Source organism: Rutidosis leptorrhynchoides, unplaced genomic scaffold (assembly GCF_046630445.1).
Source record: "Rutidosis leptorrhynchoides isolate AG116_Rl617_1_P2 unplaced genomic scaffold, CSIRO_AGI_Rlap_v1 contig188, whole genome shotgun sequence".
Classification (NCBI taxonomy): domain Eukaryota; kingdom Viridiplantae; phylum Streptophyta; class Magnoliopsida; order Asterales; family Asteraceae; genus Rutidosis; species Rutidosis leptorrhynchoides.
The window spans coordinates 38,027-59,827 of record NW_027266437.1 but is presented as its reverse complement, the minus strand read 5'-3'; the positions used below and the strand labels follow the sequence as shown (position 1 = coordinate 59,827).

General features: G+C 37.1%; 1 protein-coding gene and 2 pseudogenes across 1 annotated transcript; 1 reads left to right on the top strand and 2 right to left on the bottom strand.

The window, feature by feature from the left end:
* Window positions 1–249: 249 nt before the first annotated feature.
* Window positions 250–2,074, bottom strand: LOC139881727 (pentatricopeptide repeat-containing protein At4g33990-like; annotated as a pseudogene).
* A 6,028-nt stretch (window positions 2,075–8,102) lies between these two features.
* On the top strand, window positions 8,103–11,744 carry LOC139881731 (acyl-CoA hydrolase 2-like). The gene is given in 20 exon segments (XM_071866154.1): window positions 8,103–8,118; window positions 8,208–8,300; window positions 8,376–8,443; window positions 8,538–8,616; window positions 8,708–8,754; window positions 8,820–8,949; window positions 9,228–9,304; window positions 9,400–9,487; window positions 9,776–9,855; window positions 9,857–9,889; window positions 10,081–10,143; window positions 10,230–10,285; window positions 10,630–10,734; window positions 10,862–10,896; window positions 10,899–10,917; window positions 11,034–11,147; window positions 11,309–11,357; window positions 11,436–11,504; window positions 11,662–11,698; window positions 11,701–11,744. Coding segments are annotated over 20 exon segments (1,302 nt in total).
* Window positions 11,745–12,347: 603 nt separating this feature from the next.
* Window positions 12,348–15,964, bottom strand: LOC139881726 (serine/threonine-protein kinase VIK-like; annotated as a pseudogene).
* Between the last annotated feature and the right edge of the window lie 5,837 nt (window positions 15,965–21,801).

The following is a 21,801-nucleotide window of genomic DNA, read 5'->3' as shown; positions in this document are numbered from 1 at the left end:
AAAAATTCTACATTAAAGCTTCACATTGTTTTGGCTCCAAGAACAAACGCAGGTAATAAATGTAAAGAGAGCCAATTACTCACCACTGAACAAAAACATTCACCAAACTCTGACATGAATTTTGTAATATCTGTTTTAATGTATTAGAGAGTAAAAACTAGATTTTACCTGTTGTAACGAAAAAAGAGTGAAGAAAAGCAGCACAAAAAACTGTCCATTTGTTTCCGCAATGCCATTCTTCTGCCACGCTTATTTCTCATCCAACAACCCTCTGAGCTTCTCAACATCTTCCCATTTACCTTCCTCAGCATACAAGTCCAATAAAATTTCACAATAGCTAGTATTTTGGGGATCCATGGCAGTTAGATGTCCAGTCACAAATTCCTCAATCTTAGTTGACCCAGGTGTTTTCCTACAACCAGCAAGAAGAACTCCCCAGATTCGTTTATCAGGTTCCGTTGGCATTTTCTTCACAAAGTCCAGAGCTTCTTGGATTTCTCCTTGGTGGCTTAAGAAATCTACCATGCAAGCATAATGTGCAAGTTTAGGCACAATGCCATATATCATTTCCATGCAATAAAACCACTTCCAACCCTCATCTTTCAGCCCACAATGGCTACATGCAGATAAAATGGAAAGAAAAATGGTATCTTTGGGTTTTATCCCACAATCTAACATTTTAGTGAACGTTACAAGAGCGTCCTCGCTGCAACCATTCGATCCGTACCCATTAATCATCGAAATCCAACAAATTATATATTTATTAGCAACTTCATCAACAACCACCTTTGCTTGATTCGCTCTGCCATGTTTACAGTAGAAATCAATTAAGGAAGATGCCAAATGAGAATTTGATGAACAACCCACTTTAATTGAGTGGGCATGCAGGCTATTCCCTAGTTCTTGCGCTTCCGTTGAAGAACATGCACATAGTAGACTGACAAAAGTATGCTCATTAGGCTTCTCGCTTGTTGATTGCATCTGTTTAAACATATCGATGGCATTATAATGCCGTCCGCTTTTAGCATATATTGATATCATTGCAATCCATGCAACAGAATCTCTATAATTCAGATCATCAAACAATTTCCTAGCTGAATCAATCTCATTAGACTTGGCATACAATTGTATGAGTGAAGTACTGATCGAGACAAAAGCCAAGAACCCATTTTTTTGCAGGTGGCGATGAAATGCCAGCCCTGGTCTGATCGCTTCTCCTTGTAACATAGCAACAACTATACTCCTGACAGTCGATTCATCCAACTCAACAAAAGAGCATTGCATCTCAGAGAAAATACACAATGCTTTAACGGCACGCTTATTCTCAATACACCCATTAATTATCGTCCTCCAAGAGATCCTATCCTTTTTCGACATCCTATCAAAAATCTGGGCAGCAGCCTCAAATTCCCCACATTTTGCATAGATATCAATTAACGAATTCTGAATATTAGTATAAGAATAAAACATCCTTTTAATACAGAAACCATGTATCTCTCTGACCAGCCATGAGGCGCCAAGATGACTGCAAGCAGTTAAAATTCCAAGGGCACTCACATGATTAGGCACAACATCATAAAATTGCATTCTTCTGAAGCATTCAATTGCCTTAACATACTGTCCATTTTTCACAAATGCATTAACCATAGCACTACACATAATAACATCCTTCCTGGGTATCTGATCGAACAAATTGGAGGCCATATTCATATCATAAAAAGCAGTAATAACCGAGAAGAGCTGTTAAAACTGGCACGTCTGACTCAAAACCCATTTTGATCACCAAGCAATGAACTACCCATATAAAAGCTTCGACTTCAAATGCAGCGAAAGCCCTGATCATGCTCATCAAAGTAACAAAATTTGGCCTTTGTGCACTCTCGAGCATCGTTTTGAACAACCAAGTAGCTTCATTTGGCTTGTTTTGTCTAACCAAACTCGATATCCTAGATGTCCATGATATTGGTTCCTCATTTTCAACGTCTGACGTAACGAGACCGTCAAAACACTCATGTGCATTGCATAAAGTAGAGTGCTTCATAAAGTTTCTCATTGAAGCCATTGGATGTGGCATTTTAGCGAACAATCTGTGCCCATTTCGAATAACGAAATACATGAACGCGCCAATTAAAAGAAAATGAACAAAAAATATATAGATTATAATAAGGCAGCTATATTTTCATCTTTCTGTGCACTCTCATCAATGTCATCTCCAGAATATTAGAAACGGATCATACAGAAAATATACTTCTGAAGGCTGCCTGAAAGTAGAAAAAAATTGTTTTCCAGTGGAAGATGTAGTTTATGCACGCGCAAGGCTTTAATATACTACTGGGTTGAACTGTTGCTGGCATCGTTTGATCAGGTTAATAGGTTGGTTTGGGTTTTGATCATCCGGTCGGTTAAAGGGTTCAAATTGATTGACTTGAATCAATTTTTTCAAGGCTTTAAAAACCGACAAATTGTTTCGGCTACTTTAAAAACGTTGACATTGGTGGTTTGGTTTGAATCAAAAAGTTGATGATCTGATCGGTCAAACCACTTATCCGTTTAAGTTCGAATTTTGACTGAGCCGACCTGGGCAAATACTACAATTCAAGACAAAAACTCCAAGTTAAGCTAGAATACAGAAGCAATCTTTGATTTTGTCAAAGTATAGCCACCTGTTAGGATCCCGTAGTGGACTGACTAATTGTTGGCATGGAGTCATACTAGACTTTAATTAAAACCTTTTTAGCATATACCTCCCCTTCCCCTTTCCGTTACAAATTAATTGCCAATATTTTTATTTTATGTAATAATGATGAAATTATTAATTTAACAAACATAATTTTATTAATCATTAGCATAATATATGAGTGATGTATATATAATGTTAAAAAGTGTTGGTGATCAACTTCATTTTGACCAAATTTTGTGTCAAATTCGCTTATTATTTATCAAAAAAATTATTCAAATGCGTTCTAAATATGTTGTAGATAAATTTTGTATAATCACTTATTAAATTTAAAATGATTTAAAAATTATATATTGAAATAAGTTGTTTAATCTATATATAAAATGTAAAATATACATAATTTATGGTGGTGGATAAAATGATAAGAGCATGATCCTTTTTCATCTTAAAATTATCAAATTTACATATATTTTGAGACAAAATAATATGTCTAAAGTATATCCTTAGTCACCAAGTCTACATGTTGTTTCTCCAAAAGAAACTCTTATAGTTCTCTTTCATAATCTTAGAGGAGTCTCGATCCATAGTTAATCGTCTTTTAGCGTAAATGTTGAGCTTCGTTCCATAAGACAATATAAAAAGTCAAAATAATAATATTGAGACATTTATGAATTCTATTAAATTTTTCTATCTTGATCAAACAATCTAAAATTCAATTATTTCATCTACATCAAATGATCTTTTAAATTAATCACGACTCTCCAATTTATGGCCGCTTCTATATGGTAGGAATTGTTGCTTCATTGAATTCATTGAATTTGCTTTATTAATAGGCTGGCGAAGTATAGAATTTAGGGTTCGGGTATTTCCACGCTAATTTTTAGCACAAAAACGATAGATTAAATTAAATTATATACTTGTACCTTTTTATCCTTACATACCCACACACTATCACTTTCATCCTTGTCTACTGCCTAAACACCCCCAAGGCCCCAAACACAAACAAGCTCACTTTATCAGTTTCCTCTGCCACACGACTCACTCAACACGGCTTTAACAAGGTTAGAAAACGATAATTTTTCCATGCCTACAGCTCTGAACTCTTGACAGTCGACTCGACACCACAAATCTCTATTTGGAAATCTATCTTTTACTACTTAAGTAAATGGACAATGATAAAATTGACTTTATTTCCAATCTCGACTCTCACTTCCTTGTGTGCCTATTCCGTTTCTTCAAATCTTACACCAAAAATGCTCTGTTTCAAAGCCATGGGTTCTAAGCTTATCTCTGAAAATCATTTCTTGGGTCGAGTAAATTCTGCTACTTAATCCTTTCTTGTTGAGCAATTCATCAAACAGCTGGTGTTGCTAATTCTTCTTATGTCAAAAATTGACAATGTCGTATCTACTATTTTCATCCCAGATACACTTGATGCTCATAACCATTTGAAATAGACAAAAGAGAAGTGAAATTGAATACTTTAAAACACATATCCTAACCAACACAGATGCTCATTACATTTATCATGATAAATAACAACATAGTTGGTCATGACTATTGAAAACAAACGATAATTAAGGTCAGGGAGACAAGAAGAATGGTGTTCATGTTTGGGCAGGTATATTCTGCACATACCCTTTTTGACCTCCAGAGTCACGATTTCAAGTATATTCTATAAAGAAATCACTTTTTCCTTTAAAATGTTACAAATTGCTCATGTTTCTTTGCAGTACGCTAATGCAGGAGTACTACAACAAAATGACAGAATTGTCCAAGAAAATCACAGAAATTCTATTAATGTGTTTGGGGAAGGATTTAATTCCAAATTCTTTGTTAGACAAAAAATTGACTAATGCATGGTCAAGATAGTTTGATCAAAGCGTGTAGGCGATTTCGTGTGACGGAATTAATTGAAATTTATTTATATAATTTATTTGTACTATAAAATTTAGTGTTTAATCATTTATTTGACATTTTGTGTCAATGATGAATGAGAAATGGTAGTGTTAATATGGGTATTTTGTGCATGACTGTACTAAGTCCCACATTGGAAAATTCATAGAAACATAAGCCATTTATATAGTGGTTTGTGTGTGTTGGAATTTAAAGTGTGTTGTAGAGGAAGTCTACAAGGTTCAACACGCGTGCACCACCACCACGCACGACCCGGACCGGATTTGGAGATGATCCTACCGGTTCGGTTTGTTTTTATTTTTGGAATGAAGCCGGTTTGATTTTATGTCTAATTAATTAAGGAGAATTTATTTCCTAATTGGTATTATGTGAATAATGGAAATTGTCCATTATTGTTGCACACCGTTTTGACTCTCATAATTAAGAGAGATTCCGTCTCTTAATTTGTAACGGAATTTGTCAACAGTTTTGACATGTATATTTCCGAATTTATTTGGCAAAATTCAGTAGACATTATGCAATATTCAAAACGAAAATTGTCTCCCATTTGACTTGGAATTTTAAATGTACAAGCCATGGAAAAGGATCACAATCAGAATCGTTTCTGATTTGAGTGTGCTTCATTAATAGGCGTCTTAATGTTAGAATATTGACGTCCACTCCGGTCGATCTTTTCCTATTCCAATCGTCACCCTTAACCTATAAATACCTTGCTAGACTATGGGTTCATACACACTGAAAAACACTCAGAAAACCCTCTAACAAATAGGTCGCTAATAACCCACCTCCTTTCTGTCTTTCTTTCTCTAAGAGTCGTCGGAGAGTTTAAGCTACCGTAAGTCTCGCCTGAACTCGACATATATTGTACTTATTGTCTTGTTCTTTGTGGTTGTATCCTGGGAAGCTTCTACGGGAAGTAATACGCTTTCAGGAAAGCGATCTGATCGTGCCTCCACTGTTTGCATCCTCTTCGCTTAAACTTTTGTTTGATTTAATTGTTAATGTTGATGTGATGTTTTATTAGTTATAATTTCGAATTATGTTGTCTTCCTCATATGTTCACATGATTAATAATATTCAGCGAATTATTCAGTAATCATCTGCCTCTTGTCGATTTATTTATCGAATTATTGTACTAAATTTCTAACATTCTTATAATCCGAATTCAAGAACTACCAATAATATTTATGTATCATAAATTACTCTCCCCAAGAAATTCTGGAAAATGACGTCGAAGGCCTAGCTAGGAATGACACCAATATCAGTTGCCTAACAGTTCTTTACCTTGATAAAATCGGCCAACTCCAAGTGAAATCGACGGAAGGAAATTGGACGGTGGTGAACTTCCGTGAAGACTCTGTGGTGGTTAACATTGGAGACATGTTGCAAGCTTGGAGTAATGACGAGTGAAGATTTTCATTGGCCTTCTTCTGATGTTTCGTTTACGATAAGGTAATTTCAGCTCCGGATGAAGTAGTAGGATCAGAACTATTAGGAAATAAAAGGGTATACAAGGCTCGGCAAGACATTTCTTTGTAAGGAGTATACGAGATTCAGGAAGACTCGTGAAAAGGGGAAATTTGAAAAAATTGGATACGTTGTCGAGGATTTTGCAAAATCCAGTCCTTGAAAATTTGTATTCACGTCGATAGGTCGAATCGTTGATTCGATTACACATATACTATTCGTAGATTGTCGTAGGATTAAAGAAATTGTGAGTATAAAAATAATTTGTTTCTATTATAATCTTTTAATTTATAATTTCTGAGCATGTGATTAAAACATTTACATATGAATCCATCCTTGATACTATTTCCGTCCCAAAATAAAATTACATTGAAAAATTTGATCTATTTTGAGATGGAAGTAGTATTAAATAATGAGATACATATACCAATGATTAACCGAACACCATGATTTTAGAGCATTCTAAACAATACAATGAAAGTATTTTAAATTGTATATAATGAGATGAGTTGTTAAATAATATATGACGATAAATTTAAAGCATATGCATATTAAATGTATATTAATATAACTTATTCGTTAATTTAAATTGAAAATTATTTGGATTTGAAATTCCATGATGCTAGAGAATCGGCCCGTAGAATGACACTGGACTATATTTTTATAATTGGTCATATCATACATTCGTCCATCATGTTTTTTTAATAAAAACCCGACCATCACTCATGTTTTAATATGAGTTTTGTTTGTAAGTATGACATTTTATTAGGGTATTTTGATGCCCATTAAAATTTATCGATAAGATAATTTTCGTTAAAATTATTTTGACACGATATCTTATTAAAATTTTCATGTCACATTAACTCGATCAACAGATTTCTTAGATCACTAAACTATATGTTTAGTAAACTCTTTCCGGATGGAAGTTATTTCTTTCATCTGATATGGAGTTTCTTTGTACTGTGGTGTGCTTTTATATCTGATCACTATCTAAATTTTAAACCAAATTCAGTCTTTAAGAATGGGAGAGTGCTGTGATTTAAGTTTTCCGAGATTGGTGTTATTGCGATTTTAGGCTATGGCTCCGAAGCAGCCTGTAATACTGGCCTTTTTGTGGGTCTAAACAAAGGGCATGTGGTTACTAAGAAGGAATTGGCAACCCGCCCTTCCGACCGAAAAGGCGTAAGTTCTTAAACTGTTGGTTTTTTAATTTTAATATGTAAGCTCACATATTTTAGAACCCGGGAGTGTTTAGGATGTGTTTAGTTATGGGAAAGTTTCCCTTTTTTACGGACAATTTTCACTTTTTTCCTTTTTCGTGTAAAACTCGTTTAGTACAGAAAATTTTCCATATTTAAATCATTTTGGAAAATTTGCCATCGTCATTTTCTCAATTTTTTTTTTTCCGTTTTCCTGCGCCTCACTTGTTTAGTGAGTGAAAATTTTATGTATTCAAGTCATTTTGGAAAATTTGCAATTGTCACTTTTCCAATTTTTTTTCCGTTTTTCTGCGGCTCTAATAAACAGGGAACCGAGGGGGTATGAAATAGGAAGATGAAGCATTATTTTATTCTATCCCTTCTATATATAAATAAATAACGATTTTGAAGATTTTTTTTATCTTTAAATAATTAATATTTTAAAAATATTAATATATTTTTATTTTTATTTTTATCTTTCACTAACTTTACACACATATAATTATTATTTTAATTAAAAAAAAAATTTATATATTGAAATTAAGGTGTTACAAACGGTCGGAGTGAAAGTCAATCCCAACCTTTTTGTTCGTGACGTTGGCCAGACGTCACTACTTCCGTGTTAATGTAATGGCCGCCGTTGATAAAAGGCAGGACGGTCTAATTGCACACTACCCGGTCCGACCGAATTAATTGAAAACCTCAATGCAATGGCCAAAACAATCATTACTGGAGCAGTAGAGCACCTAACAAAACTGTCCGTCTTTCAGGAAATAATAGTAATAAAAAATAGAGAATCACAAAAGCACCTGCCGATCTTTTAAACAATAATAAAACTGAAAATGGACACGGAAGCTGGTGAGAGTATGTATAATTCCTTCACTTTGATTTAGTTTGGAATTTCGATTCGGATTGAATTTTGTTTTCCTCTTTAATTGGCTTGGCAGTGATCGAGTTCTTAAGTTGCGTGCCGCTGCTACAGAAGCTTCCAGGCTCTTCTTTGAAGAAAATTGCTCAACTCGTCCATATTCAACGATATGGTCATTTTCTATTCATTCCTTTGCTCTGCTAAAATTCAGTTTTGTTGATTCGTTTTATACTGTAAATTAATTTAGAGAAAGGAGAGCATGTTGTTCGCGAGGGTGAAACTGGCCATGGAGTTTACTTCATTTGGGAAGGAGAGGTTTGTTTGTTTGTTTGTTGCTTGCTTCTTAGTACTACAGTAGTTGTTTATGCCATTATTGCAAATTAAGCTGTTCAACTTATTCCATTTGCAGGCTGATGCTGGTTCACTTCATGCCGAGGAAGAAAACCGAATTGATTTTCAGTTGAAACAATATGATTACTTTGGTCATGGTATTCAAACCGGATCTTCTTTTATAGTAATGGAGTAATTCTTTTCAGCTTATACTAAACTTTGAATATTAATAATAACTTGCTTTCGTAGGTCTATTCACATCAATTCAGCCGGTAGATGTAATCGCTTCCACTAAGGTAGGAATATCTCATCCTAGCTTGGATAGATACATCTTGATACTAAATTGGATTTTTTGGGTCAGTTGACTTGTCTAGTGCTGCCTCTGGAACATTGCACTTTGCTTGAGCCAAAATCAATTTGGCGTGGAGATAAGACAGATGAAGCATGCTCACTTGTGGAGACTATATTGCACTTGGAGTCAATTGAAGTACGCCTTTTCTTTTTATTGAGCACAAACTTAAAGTTTGTTAATTTATAGCCGGTAAAAGAATCAAATAATGAACTCTATAACCAGAATTACAGTATTTCAAATTAATGCTCACTGTGGCCTACCAATTAAAACTTTTGAATGCCAATTATTTTGGCGTGATGATCACAATTAGGTTCCACATAAAGTATACATGATGTTGACTTGGATAACTGAGGCGTGTAGTTTGCCTAGAGCTTTCATCTGATACTTAGATATGTTCTTCTTCTGCTTGTTTTTAAGGTGAATATTTTCAAGGTATCACTTTGCCAGATGCTCCAAAATTTGGAAAGGTTTTTGGAGGGCAATTTATGGGACAGGTATGATTAACTTCTTCCCTCTGTCCCTTCTGCCATCCATCCCACGCACAGATAGCCTCTCATTTTATGCACTTACCATGGGATTATATATGCAGGCATTAGCCGCTGCGTCAAAAACTGTGGATTGTCTTAAACATGTGCACAGCTTGCATGCCTATTTTCTTCTTGTTGGAGATTTTAACAGTAAGGATCTTGCCTGAAGAATTTTCGTTTGTAAATAGTTGTGGATGGTAGAACATTTGAAAAACCTATTTCTACACATTCAGATTACACATAGCACATAATAGTGTTGATATTTGTTTGTGCTCCTATTTTTCACCTAAGAAAGATGTCTATTGTGAGCGTGAATACTATCTATCTATCTATCTGGTTTTTTATCTCTATGCATACACCCATGCACACGTATATGTTCTGTGTTTTCTATATTGAAACTTTTGAGATAGCTGCAATCCTAAATCTATGTCATTTCAGTGCCAATTATTTATGAAGTTCAGCGTATGCGTGATGGAAAAAGCTTTGCTACCCGAAATGTTAATGCTATTCAAAAGGGAAAATGTCATCTTCACAATGATTGCTTCATTCCAAGTAACAAACAATCTCTTTTATTTTAGTTTTTTTCTTTATACGTTTATGTTTGATACTTCTGTCTGCTTCTCATTGGGGTGTGAACTTTGAAACGCTCCAAGAATTTTGTCGACTAATGAGGGATCAGTAATGTTGCCTTTGTTGCTTGCAAAATTTTAGTTGCATGTTACTTACTGAAGCAAATTTTGCAGAAAGAAGAACCTGGATTTGACCATCAACAAGCGATTATGCCTCCTGTACCAGATCCTGAAACGGTAACCCCTAATACAGTGCATGCCTTTATATTTTACCATTTAGGCAGCGAGTCCCTGAATTAGATTTCAAACGTGATCCACTGCAGCTTCTGTCATTGGAAGAGCTACGCGAGCGACGCCTCATGGATCCTAGACTGCCCATGTAATGTCTAGTACTCCTTTTATGATATGCTTTTCAGTATATCTGCTTATAAAAATTGTACTGTTCAATGAGTTAGTCTGTAACTTCTTTCACTGAATATTTTGACGTGTGGTTAGGGTAGATCATGCACACCTTTAAAAGCAAATCAAACCACAAAATAAGGAATCTCCTGTTATAATAAAAATATGCAGACCAGTATATGATCTCTTGAAATGAATTCAAGAGGTTTCATCATCCATTTACTTATGGGAACCACCTAAGAAGAAATTAATTATATACCTTTTTTGCTCTGCCTCTCTTAATGTGGGCGTGATGCATACTCATTTTGTGATTTTGGTTTCCAGGAACTACCGCAACAAGGTGGCTTCAAAGGATTTTGTTCCCTGGCCCATAGAAGTAAGGTTTTGTGAGCCTAACAATGCAACTAATCAGACTAAATCTCCTCCAAGGTTAGTTATCTGGGTTCATGTGCTAGCTATTCATGTTTCAATATTTCTCCACAAGCTAATGTTTTGTTTAAGTGGTTTTTCATATTTCAGTGTACACTTCTTATGCGTCAGATATATGATGTTGCAGGTTGAATTATTGGTTCAGAGCAAAAGGAAAGCTTCAGATGACCAGGCTTTGCATAGGTAACCAATTATGTCTGGCTTGGATAAGCAACTTCGTTAAATATATGAATATTGTAGCAATAATGTCTTTTGCTCCTTCAATAATGTTTTCAATATATCTGTACTGCTGACTGCAGGTGTGTTATAGCATTTGCTTCAGATCTAATATTTTGCGGGGTCAGTTTGAATCCTCATCGCAGAAAGGGTTTGAAAGCAAGCTGTTATAGTCTCGACCACGTCGTGAGTTTTTTGTTATTCAATTAGAAGCATAATTTATTTGTAATGGTTATGTGATAAATGTATTTACTGAAAATCTTAAAAGAATATCTCTGTTTCATGACAAATGTATTAGTTTGAAGATACAGTAGATCTTGAGATAAGTAAATTTAATGTTTTTATTCTACTTTCTCAGAATGTGGTTCCACCGGCCTGTCAGAGCTGATGATTGGATATTATTTGTGGTTAGTTCCAAATCCTAGTTTGGTTTTTCTTGTCAAACTTGGGTTGAATGCTTTGATAACACGTCCAATGTCTTACAGATCACGAGCCCTTCTTCTGGTAATCACCGTGGATTTGTTTCAGGCCAGATGTTTAATAGGAAGGGAGAGGTAAATGGTTTGTTTATTGTACAAATTCTTCTCGTATTCGCCCCTCTGTTTTATTATTTTCCATGAATCGGCCATTTTCTTTTAACTTCCCATCCCATGAATGTGTATATTCTCTCTTTTCTTTATTACGACAATGAGTACGTGTTGTATTGCACAGCTGCTTGTATCATTGACTCAAGAAGCCCTTATAAGGGAGTTAAGGCACCAAATCCAGTACCTGCCTCAGTATCCAAGCTGTGAGGTTGTTCTGATAGCTGTTTTCTGGTTGTGATCTCAAAGCTTTATTGACCTTCTTTCACTTGTGTAAACACAAAACGGTGTATAATACCATAGATCAATACCATTTATTTTTTATCTCTTCTAAACCAGTGTTTTAAGGATTGAGATCTACTCGGGCTCGAATTCAGCTTCAGTTTAGATTTTAACATTGTGATCCTATACTCTACTTTCGACCAATATAATCCTTAGTCCTTACTGTCAAGTCTCAAGTTAAGTTATTACAGAATTTAGGGGGTCAAATGTTAAATGTTGAACTAGAGCAGATATTGAAGTCCGTACTCGGAAACTCAATTCCGGAGATGCGACTGGGGTTCGATGTGTAGCCGGGACCTCAAGTCCTGTAGGTGCTCATTAACAATACTATAAAGTAGAGCAGACAATTTATCTTTGTATCGGGAATCTCAAATTCTGGAGGTGCTCCTCCGGTTCGAAATTCTACTCAGGAACTCAAATTCTGCTTCATCTATGTTCTGAATAGCTTGATCCGTGTACTCTGCTTTTGATCAATTTTCATCCATGAGGAGAAGTCTGAAATTAAGATTTAGAGAGTTTAGGGGTCGAATATCAATAATATAAAGTAGGGCAGAAATCGAAGTCTGTATTCTCCCGGACGAATTCAAATTTGTATGCTTCCGGACGAACTCCAATTCTTTGGAAGGGAGTTTCTTTAGCCCGGACGCTCAAAATTCCGATTATGCTTTGTTCGATCCTTTGAGTGGAGTTTTTTTGAGCCCGGAGCTCCAAATTCGATTTCTGCTTTAGTTTATATTTTAACAGTTAGACCCCTGTACTCTGGTTTGGATCAATTTAATCAATGATCTGAAGTCTCTCAATTTGTACCCATTAGAGTTTTATTTAATAGCAATATATAATAATAAACTTTTTTTTCCTTTTTATGTTCCCAACCGAATTTAAATCTTCCACCTCTAGATTAGAAATACGATGTCTTAACTATTAGACCACATGGTTGTCGTATATAATAAAGATTGATAATAATTAATCCTGCAGATATGAGACTAAATTTTTATTTATATATGTATGGGGTGCTGCTTTATAGTATGTACTTTGTCTTGATGAAAAACAAGTACATTGGTATGTTACAGCACACAACTGCGAAAGTGCGTTATGCATCGATGTATACACCATTCTTATTGCATTGCTCAATGACCTCATAAGATTACACAGCCTTGGCAGGTTACCATATCTTGTCTCTCTTTCAAACTGACTTGGATCATCTCTAGCTGCAAAATTATCTCCCCGAATGTTGGCCTGCAATCAGGATTCTTGTGCCAGCACTCCCGAAGAAGCCTGATAGGTGAAAAGTACTCATCATTGAAAATTTTTGGATTCTAAGTAGAAGGTGATAATCTCAAAACCTGTGGGGTGTTTACATGGCTCAAGAAATCTTTGGATTAGTTTATTGGCAGTAGATTGTTGAAGTGAGATTTTACGTAAGGTACAAGGAACTTACTTCCGGATTGGCTCAGGGTATATATTTGGGGAGAGTGGAGGTCGTGAATCTTCATATGCTCGCTTGTCTGCAACCTGTTCTGGGGTTTCTCCCCTATTTGACGGTCCTCCTTGCAGCATCTGTTAGCAGAATGCCAGAACCACACAGAGAGTCAAAAACTTAGCCACTCGTTTGAATATTTCCACCATCAGTCAACTTTTGACTGCCAATATTAGGTGAAACTTTATGGATATCTTCATAGAAAATGATAAGCTAGACCAATTTTTTTATAATTTAAGGTGAATTTCGTGTGTATCTTCAAACAACTGGATGATATCAGCAATAAAATGACGGTCAGCTCACGGAATGGGTACATTGGTATTCAAAACATAAACTCAGAGGTCTGTTGCAATTGACCAAACCAGAACGGACACTATTTTCTGACCTAAACGACAGGACCACAAGGATCTAATAAAACACACAATTGTGCTTCTTCTTATTAGTTATATGAGCTGTAGTAGGGCATACCTCATGTACTATTAAAGCAAAAGAGAAGACATCAATACTCTTTCCATATGATTCTCTACGGTACACTTCAGGTGCCATGTAACGATCTGACAAAGTTTGGATAAAGCATATCAGAAAATCAAGTTTGCAAAATCATATACTACTATGAAGCACAATACTTACAGGAACCAGTTCCCCCAGTCATTTTGTACCCTTGCGTATTCTTTTCTTGCAAGAGTTTGCTCAAGCCAAAGTCTGTGACTTTTAATGCCCTGCTTCATCTTGTAACACATTCCTGCATTGTTTGATGTAAAAGGTTCTATTTCTTTTAGATTTTGCGTGCAACTAAATATTTTAATAACATAGTCAAGGGAAGAAATATGTAGCATTAAACTACCTTGGCGTTAAATCTCGGTGGATTATGGCATGAGGTTTGTGACGATGGAGATAGTTCATGCCTCTGCAAAGTTTGCAGAAGAAACTGACAGATAATGTATTTGGTAGAAAGAGAAAATGACTTCATAATGAGAGTTGGTGCATAACGCATACCTTGCAATGTCCAGAGCATAAGCAACTGCTGTTAGAGGATCAAGTCTTCCTTTCTTTCTTAGTATATCATACAAACTTCCCTGTGAGTCCAGAGACAAAGAAAGTTTACAGATTAGACTAGAAAAAACAAAAATAAAGCCACAAAATACTTCGAATATAAATTATAAACTAACATTGCGAAGATACTCAGTGAGGACGATAAAGCGATTGGGGTGCTTGAGAACACCTAGAAACTGTACTATGTTAGGGTGGCGTAATCGTTGCCACAAACCTAACTCCTTCAAGAAGGAATTCCTGTGGAACAATAAATGGTGGCAATGAAAGGAAGAGAAATGCTAGGAGTTCAATTGGCTTCATTCTGAATTGTAAGTACGGTGAAAAAGCATTTTCACATCAACATCATGTTTGAAATTTCCATCGAAATGAAATTGTTTTAAGTTGCATAACCGCTAATATAACCAAGCACCTAATATTGTTAATATGAATTTCCAGAAGAATTGAGATACATGTGTACTGAGATTTAATAAGGCAAATTGTGCAAAAGACATCACTCTATTATGATCGATTGAAATCCCTGTTCAACGCTAAAGGTGGAAAAATATTACTCGGAGCGAAATAAGAAAACTTCAGGTTAAACATCGTATTTGTTCGAGTGCGCATGCTCAGGAACTTTCTTCACATCCAAGTGTAATAGAACTCACTTCACTTTTGGATTTGAAGCAATGGATGAACGGATGGTCTTTGCTGCAACTTCTGTACCCCTCCACTTCACCAAATAAATTTCCCCATATGCTCCCTGGAAGGCCTCAAGTTTAACACACACGAGAGAAAGTGATACTGACTACGAAGTACAAGAGGAAAAAGGAAAAGGTACTTCTCCGATAAGTATTGCTTGAGACATGTCCACTTCATCGAAATCGATTTCATAGCACAGGGTCTGGGAATCAATGCCCACCTGTCACAAAAAGACAAAGTAAGGATCATGCTAGCATCTCTAATGAGACTATGAAAGTACAACACAGGTAAATGAAAGAAACACAATTTTTTTTCTTTTCCAAGCGAACGAATAATCCACAAAGCATCTGTCTGAATAGTGGAGCAATACCGGATCAACACCGCCTCTGGATTCCAGTATCTTGCAAATATCCTTATGGCCAAAGCCTCGTGCGTCCGACAGTGGCTGCAAGTGTACTCATATGTATATCAAGTCTTATCCAGAAGCAGCACAAGAGAGAAGACAAAACGAAATCATGTCAAGTAGAGAATTTCGGAACACAAGGGAAGGAGTGAAACTTACAGTGCGACCCCAGCGATCTATGGAGTTGACATGAGCTCCTTTCTCAAGGAGTAATACGACTACTTGTGTGCAACCTTCACATGCTGCTAAATGAAGAGCCGTTCTCTTATCATAATCAGCAAGATTGGGCTGGACACCTTTCTCTAACTCCTGAACTACTCCTTCCTTGTCGCCCTTTCCGGAACAATAAAGCAGTCTATATGGACCTTTGGAGGATATTTTTGGCAACATCCACTGCTCAATAATTGGACATTCGAATCAGATCCAAAATACTACTCCTACTATAATGAATTCCTATTTACAACTATATATATATATCCTGATCAATAATTAATCACAAAAGAATACCTTTACAGGAAGAGGTGGGCAATCCGCCATGAACGAGTATAATTTGAGATTGGAATGAACATTGCAGCACTAAGCTAGGTAAATTTGTCTTCATCGTCTCGGAGTTAACGAGATTTCATCTATTTCGTGATTGGATTCTTTCTAATACAATACTAAAATCATTGTTTGTTTTCCTGCAAAGAAAGAAAATCACCCAAAGTTCGATTTTGACGAGGGAAATGGAAACTTGTATTAGGTGGCGTCTGATGTTTGACGTCTGGCGTTCCAATTTTAAACCGGTTTCGATTGAAAAGACGAGACTACCAGAACCGATCGACCCGGTCTGAGTCAGTCTGACTAATTAAAATTTTCCCTCCCAAAAGAATAAAGATGAAATTTAAATTTACCAATTAAAAATCAAAAACTTGAGCCGGTCTGGTCTGACTGGTTCGAAATCTCACAAGTGATTCAAATCTATTAGCACACCCACAGATTAGGATTCACCTTATGTTGTATTGACTTGTTTAATCTGTATTCCTCTTGCCGAATTGTTGTTATTTTTCCGGCAAACTTTCTTTCGGGGATATTTGAATGTACTCTAAACAAAGTTAAAATCAATCCATGTGTTTAAAAAAAAACAAAACACAAAGACTAGTATTGATATTTACCAAAACACAATGGACATAATATCATGCTATACCATTATGTTAAGACCTTAACTACCGGTTACTACCTCCATCTCAAAATACACGATGTTTTGATTCTTGTAGCATGTAATTTTACAGACGCTACAAATCAAAACATCGTGTATTATGAGATAGAAGTAGTATATTTTAATTTTTCACATTACGACATTTAGAGCATGCCGACGAAGATGAAGGATCTTTCGACAAAGATGAGAGGGACCAGTCGCCGTGTCCTAATTGCCAGTCCTATCTTGGAGAAGACTAGGGGGCCGATTGAAGGTGGTGACGAAAGGGTCATGGAGACCTCGAATTCCCCAACTCTTGATGCTCCTGAAACTGAACCAACTACTCCAGCCAAAGATTCAGCCCCTGCCGCCAAGTCTCCTTCTGCAACTAAAGCCTAATTCTGCTGGCTTTCTGAGAAAGCGGGCCTGCGTGCCCTTGATTTCGGCTTGTGTGCCACTGTATTGCTTGCCAAACAAATTTTTTATTGTTTATATGAATAATTTTTCTTCAATTTGTGCTGCTTTGCTTGAAATATCTGCTTGAAATATTTTTGTCTGAGGCTAGCTCGTAGCCTTCGGTCTTTAGTGACTCTGTATCATGCCTGTCCTAAAAAAAAGAGCCTCCAGCACTAGGTGATGCCTCAACCTTTACTGATGTTTAGCTTTGTTTTGCCGACTTAGGACTTAGCTTGAATTTTCGCTTAAATAAAAAGGTAAGGTCGGTGTGGCCGTAGCTCTTAGCCGACGTCTTAGTCCGCCTTATCAACGTACTGGTTTGGCACAATCCTCCAGATCCTCAATTTAGGGTATACCTGGTCCACGGCTTCAAGAGCGGCCATGAATCCCTCATACTACCGGCACCACATCATGTAGAACATACGTAGGGAAGCATCGCGGTCGAACTCCTCCGAGTTCCGATGCTCATCCATTGCCGTCTCGCGAGCAACCTGTACCTTGTCCCAGAGCTGTTTCTTATACTGGTCGACACCCTGCTCTGCCTCCTTAAGCTTTTTCTCGGCCACCTTCAGTCGCTTCTCAATAGCGGCCATCAACTCCTACTTTTGCTCGGCTTCCTCCTTGGCTGCCCTTAACTCCTCTCGTATGGAGCCGTACTCCATCAGCTCCTCCCTCATGGAGCTATACTCCCTAGCATTGAGTTCGGCCACTTCGGCCACCCTGAAGCCATAGTCAAGAGCCTGAAATTAGAACACAAGGCATTAGAGGATGAAAAACCGAAAGGGAGAAAAGTGAAAAAGAAGGAATCATGACTTACCAGTTTGCAATGGGCAAGGTTGGACCTCACCAGCTCATCCCAGCCCTTAGAGACCAAAGCCGTCTAGTCATCCTCGGCAACAGCCACCCAGTCCCATTCACCATCGGCCTGGGGTCCTCCATCAGAGAATTAACCATAAGCTCCAAGGCTACGACCTCCCACTATCTTAGTCCGTCTGGCTGGGGCCTTCGGCTTGAATCAAGAATGATAGAGCCGACGGGGGTAAGCTACTCACTGCGGCTAGAGCGACTGTTCCTTGGCCTCTTGGGTGGAGGAGGCTGCCTACCATCTACAACTACATGCCTCTTCCTTGGCCTCTTCCTCATGCCTGACAAGAAAAAAATTTAAAATTCAAAGTTCAAGACCGGTCCTTCCCAAGAGAAGTTGACCAAAGCCGAAGACAAAGACCCTCACGCCGATAAAAGCTCAAGGGCAAACTAGTCGGAGCAAGGCCAAGACCTACGTTGAGCCGACATTACTGCAACGAAGGATACGACTTTAGGCTTAACGCGACCCACGCGTCCAATAAAATCCCATGACGAGCAATATTTTTTCTATGAGACCGTGCGCTCTCCTACAAGAAAGGGGGCAAATGATACGACATAAGGGCTTTTAGGTAATTTGGACTGTGGAGCCGTAGGTGTCTTCGGTTGAGGATCAGCCAGGTACATGCAATGGCTCCGTCCCCTTTGCGAGGCCACGAGTCCGGGGGCACGGATACTGCCAGCCCCGCCCTCCTTAAGAGGCCGTAAGCTCCCAAAGCCAAGGAGACCTATGGTTCCCACTCTGCACAGGTCGCTTCATAGCACTGAGCATCCAAGAAAACCCTAATAGCTCCACTATATAAAGACCCGTCTTAGATGTCCAAAAGACAAGTATCTTTCGTAAGAGACACACACGAGATTTAGGGCATTACTCTCTCCATCTTGAAGTCAGACACTTCCCTCTCTAGACGTAAGATCCACCACGAGGCCATCGGTGTGACACCCTCTTCGCATGACCTCATCTAACGACACTTCCGCAGCTCCAGGATCAAGGCAAACTTAGAGAATGCCATTGGAGACCAGGTATCTATTTAGTAGCAGAAGACATTTGTCATTTTTAAGCTTTCAAGTGCAACTTTTACTTTAATATCTCTAACATTTAAGCAGCGGAGAATAACCTCACAAATCTATCAAGACACAACGAGTAATAAAACTAAATCCCAAGTTTAATACAAACATTCGACTCCCAATCCTCCCAAAATAAGTCTGAAATTCAAAATAGAAATCTAATGACACAATAAGCTCTGGTCAATTCCATCTCCAAGTACCTAGATAAAAGAGAAGCAAGCCGCTTAAACTAGAACTGCTCCTTTAAGCACCAATCTAACAACCTGTGGAGGGCGTATGAGATTTGTGGAAAATTCCGTGAGTAAACCGTTAATTATAGAAGGGTTTTATCCCTTCCCATATGTATATATGTATATGCATATTCTAGAGGTTACCCATATATGCATATACATTTACCCATATTAATATTCACAAGTGAATTTTACCAAAAATACCATTACCTGTATGTCGAGTCGAGCTTAACTCATAAACAAAACATTTATTCTTTAAGTAAAACAAATATCATGTAAAATATTTGCTACACATCAGCCCAAGCATAGGGCTTATAATCGAATCATGTGTAGTAGCCCCTTCCATGACCCAACGCCATTGTGATCACATGCCGACGTGGTAATTCCAATTATGGGTTAAGGCCCCGCCATTTCCCGATAATCGCCAATCCAATTACTCAATATTACATCAGTTAAGGCCCCGCCATTTCCCGATCAGTAGTGGTTCCATGTAATAAAAGCCCATTATTTTATTCCCGTACCCCGTCCATTATTGTTAATTAATTAAGTTCATTTCAGATAATTTTCCCATATATAATACAATCAGCTTATAATAGCTAATATATATATACCCATACATAATTTACATAGGAAAAACATCGCCAACTATAATTAAAAGCTTACTCATCAAAAATACTCAAATGAACTAAGTCTGATCCTCCTCCACAATCACAATAAAATCGTCAGCCAAAAATATGACGAGAAATATAAATTACCGATATTAAAAATCTTAACTAAATTTCTATATTTAATGCCATGCCATGAATAATTCAACCAAATGAAAGAACAAGTACATTTAACAATTATATAACTTTGATATTACTTAATTTAATCTCACAACTAACTAAACAAGAGTCTAATTAATCAGAATAATGCTCATAGAAATTATAGCGGACAGAGTAAGGATCATATGGATTTATTATAACCACTCTAATTTTTCTACACTTTCATTGAAAATTCCCATTTGCAGTATCGATCAAAACAATATGATCATACGATTTCTGATTCGGTCCAATCGAATTAAAATTATCTAATTAAGAGCAGTATTTAAAAAAAAAAAAACGAATAAAGGCAACTTTCTCCACTGACTAATTAATCCTACAAAAAACAAACACATCAGACCAACGATATGCAATAAGCACTGATTTTCTTGACTCACACAAACAAACAATAAAACAGTATAATCTTGCAAAATAATGATATATATGGCGATAGGACAAATCAAATAATAGGCTTTGACAATTTTATTGTTCAATAGAAAATGAGACTATACTCCATCGATCAATACTGTAGAGAAAGAAGAAAAGGAAAAGAAATTACCCAATTGTACCATTGCTTTATTTTTTTGCAAATCACAAATATTGAGTAGCAAAGATCGGAAGAAAAAGATACTGGTTTGGCTGCCGAAAATAGTTTGGGTGTGGCACGGAACCGAATGCCTACTATTAAGGATTCATATTTATATTTTAACCCTTACTAATTCCTAAGTTAATGTTACAGCCCTCACACATTTAATAGTTTAATTTTGACCTTAGTTGTTCTAAAGTTACAGAACAGCCTCACACTCTTACTAGCTTAACTCAGGCTTTAGTTCATGTTCAAATATAATCAAGTTATCAAAAATAAAACAAAAACTCTGTTATTATTCATGATCATAGTTAAAAATACATTTCATTTATTTTCTTAGTTGGTTTTTAGTCATCTAATAAAATTTCAATACACGAATTTAGCTTATAGTTTCAATGACGACAATACAATTTACAATCTCATATGCACGTGATATGCTCATGGATGCAAGTGATGCGTGATCTAAGACTGGCTTCCTAAGATAAAATTCTAATTTTCTAATAAATTGAGGACACGGGCGTTACAATCAGCTTCGTGACGAGCCTTGCAGGCCAGCTCCAGGTCGTAGACGCTCAAATACTTCTTAACCCCCATTCTGTTCTAAGTCTCTAAACCTAACTCGAAGACTCATTTGAAAGAGGCACGTGCTCTACATCTATATCTCGTTTGGAATCCGGTCGAAACACCTGCCATAACATGGCCTACTTAGAGGGATATGGGGAGTCCGACCCTCAACATCCGACAAACCTGCCCCAAGCGATTGGTCGTTTTGAACCTATTAGAAAATAAGACGCCTGATGATCGTTTGCCTGGCCCAATAGCCAGCCGACAAAGAGGCATCTCCACTAGGAATTGATTACCCTATACAGTGAGGATCAAGGACCGCGCTAGGGCCGTGGGTCGTCGCACATCTATGACCCTCGAAGCGTGGAGAAAAATAGCTAGAGGAAAGCATGCCAACTTCGCGAGCGACCTCCGCCATACCATGACCTCCGGAACATGCTACGCCCTAAGCGCAGGAGCACCCATGCAAGAGATAATCTCAAATCAGCTATCCTAGAAGAACACTGCCATCTCACACCTAGACGTAAAGGAAATCCCCGAGCTGTATTACATGTACCACAAAGACTACGACCACGTCACGCTAGAGTGTCGTCAGTTAAAGAAGGAGATTGATAACCTCATCCATCGGGGAG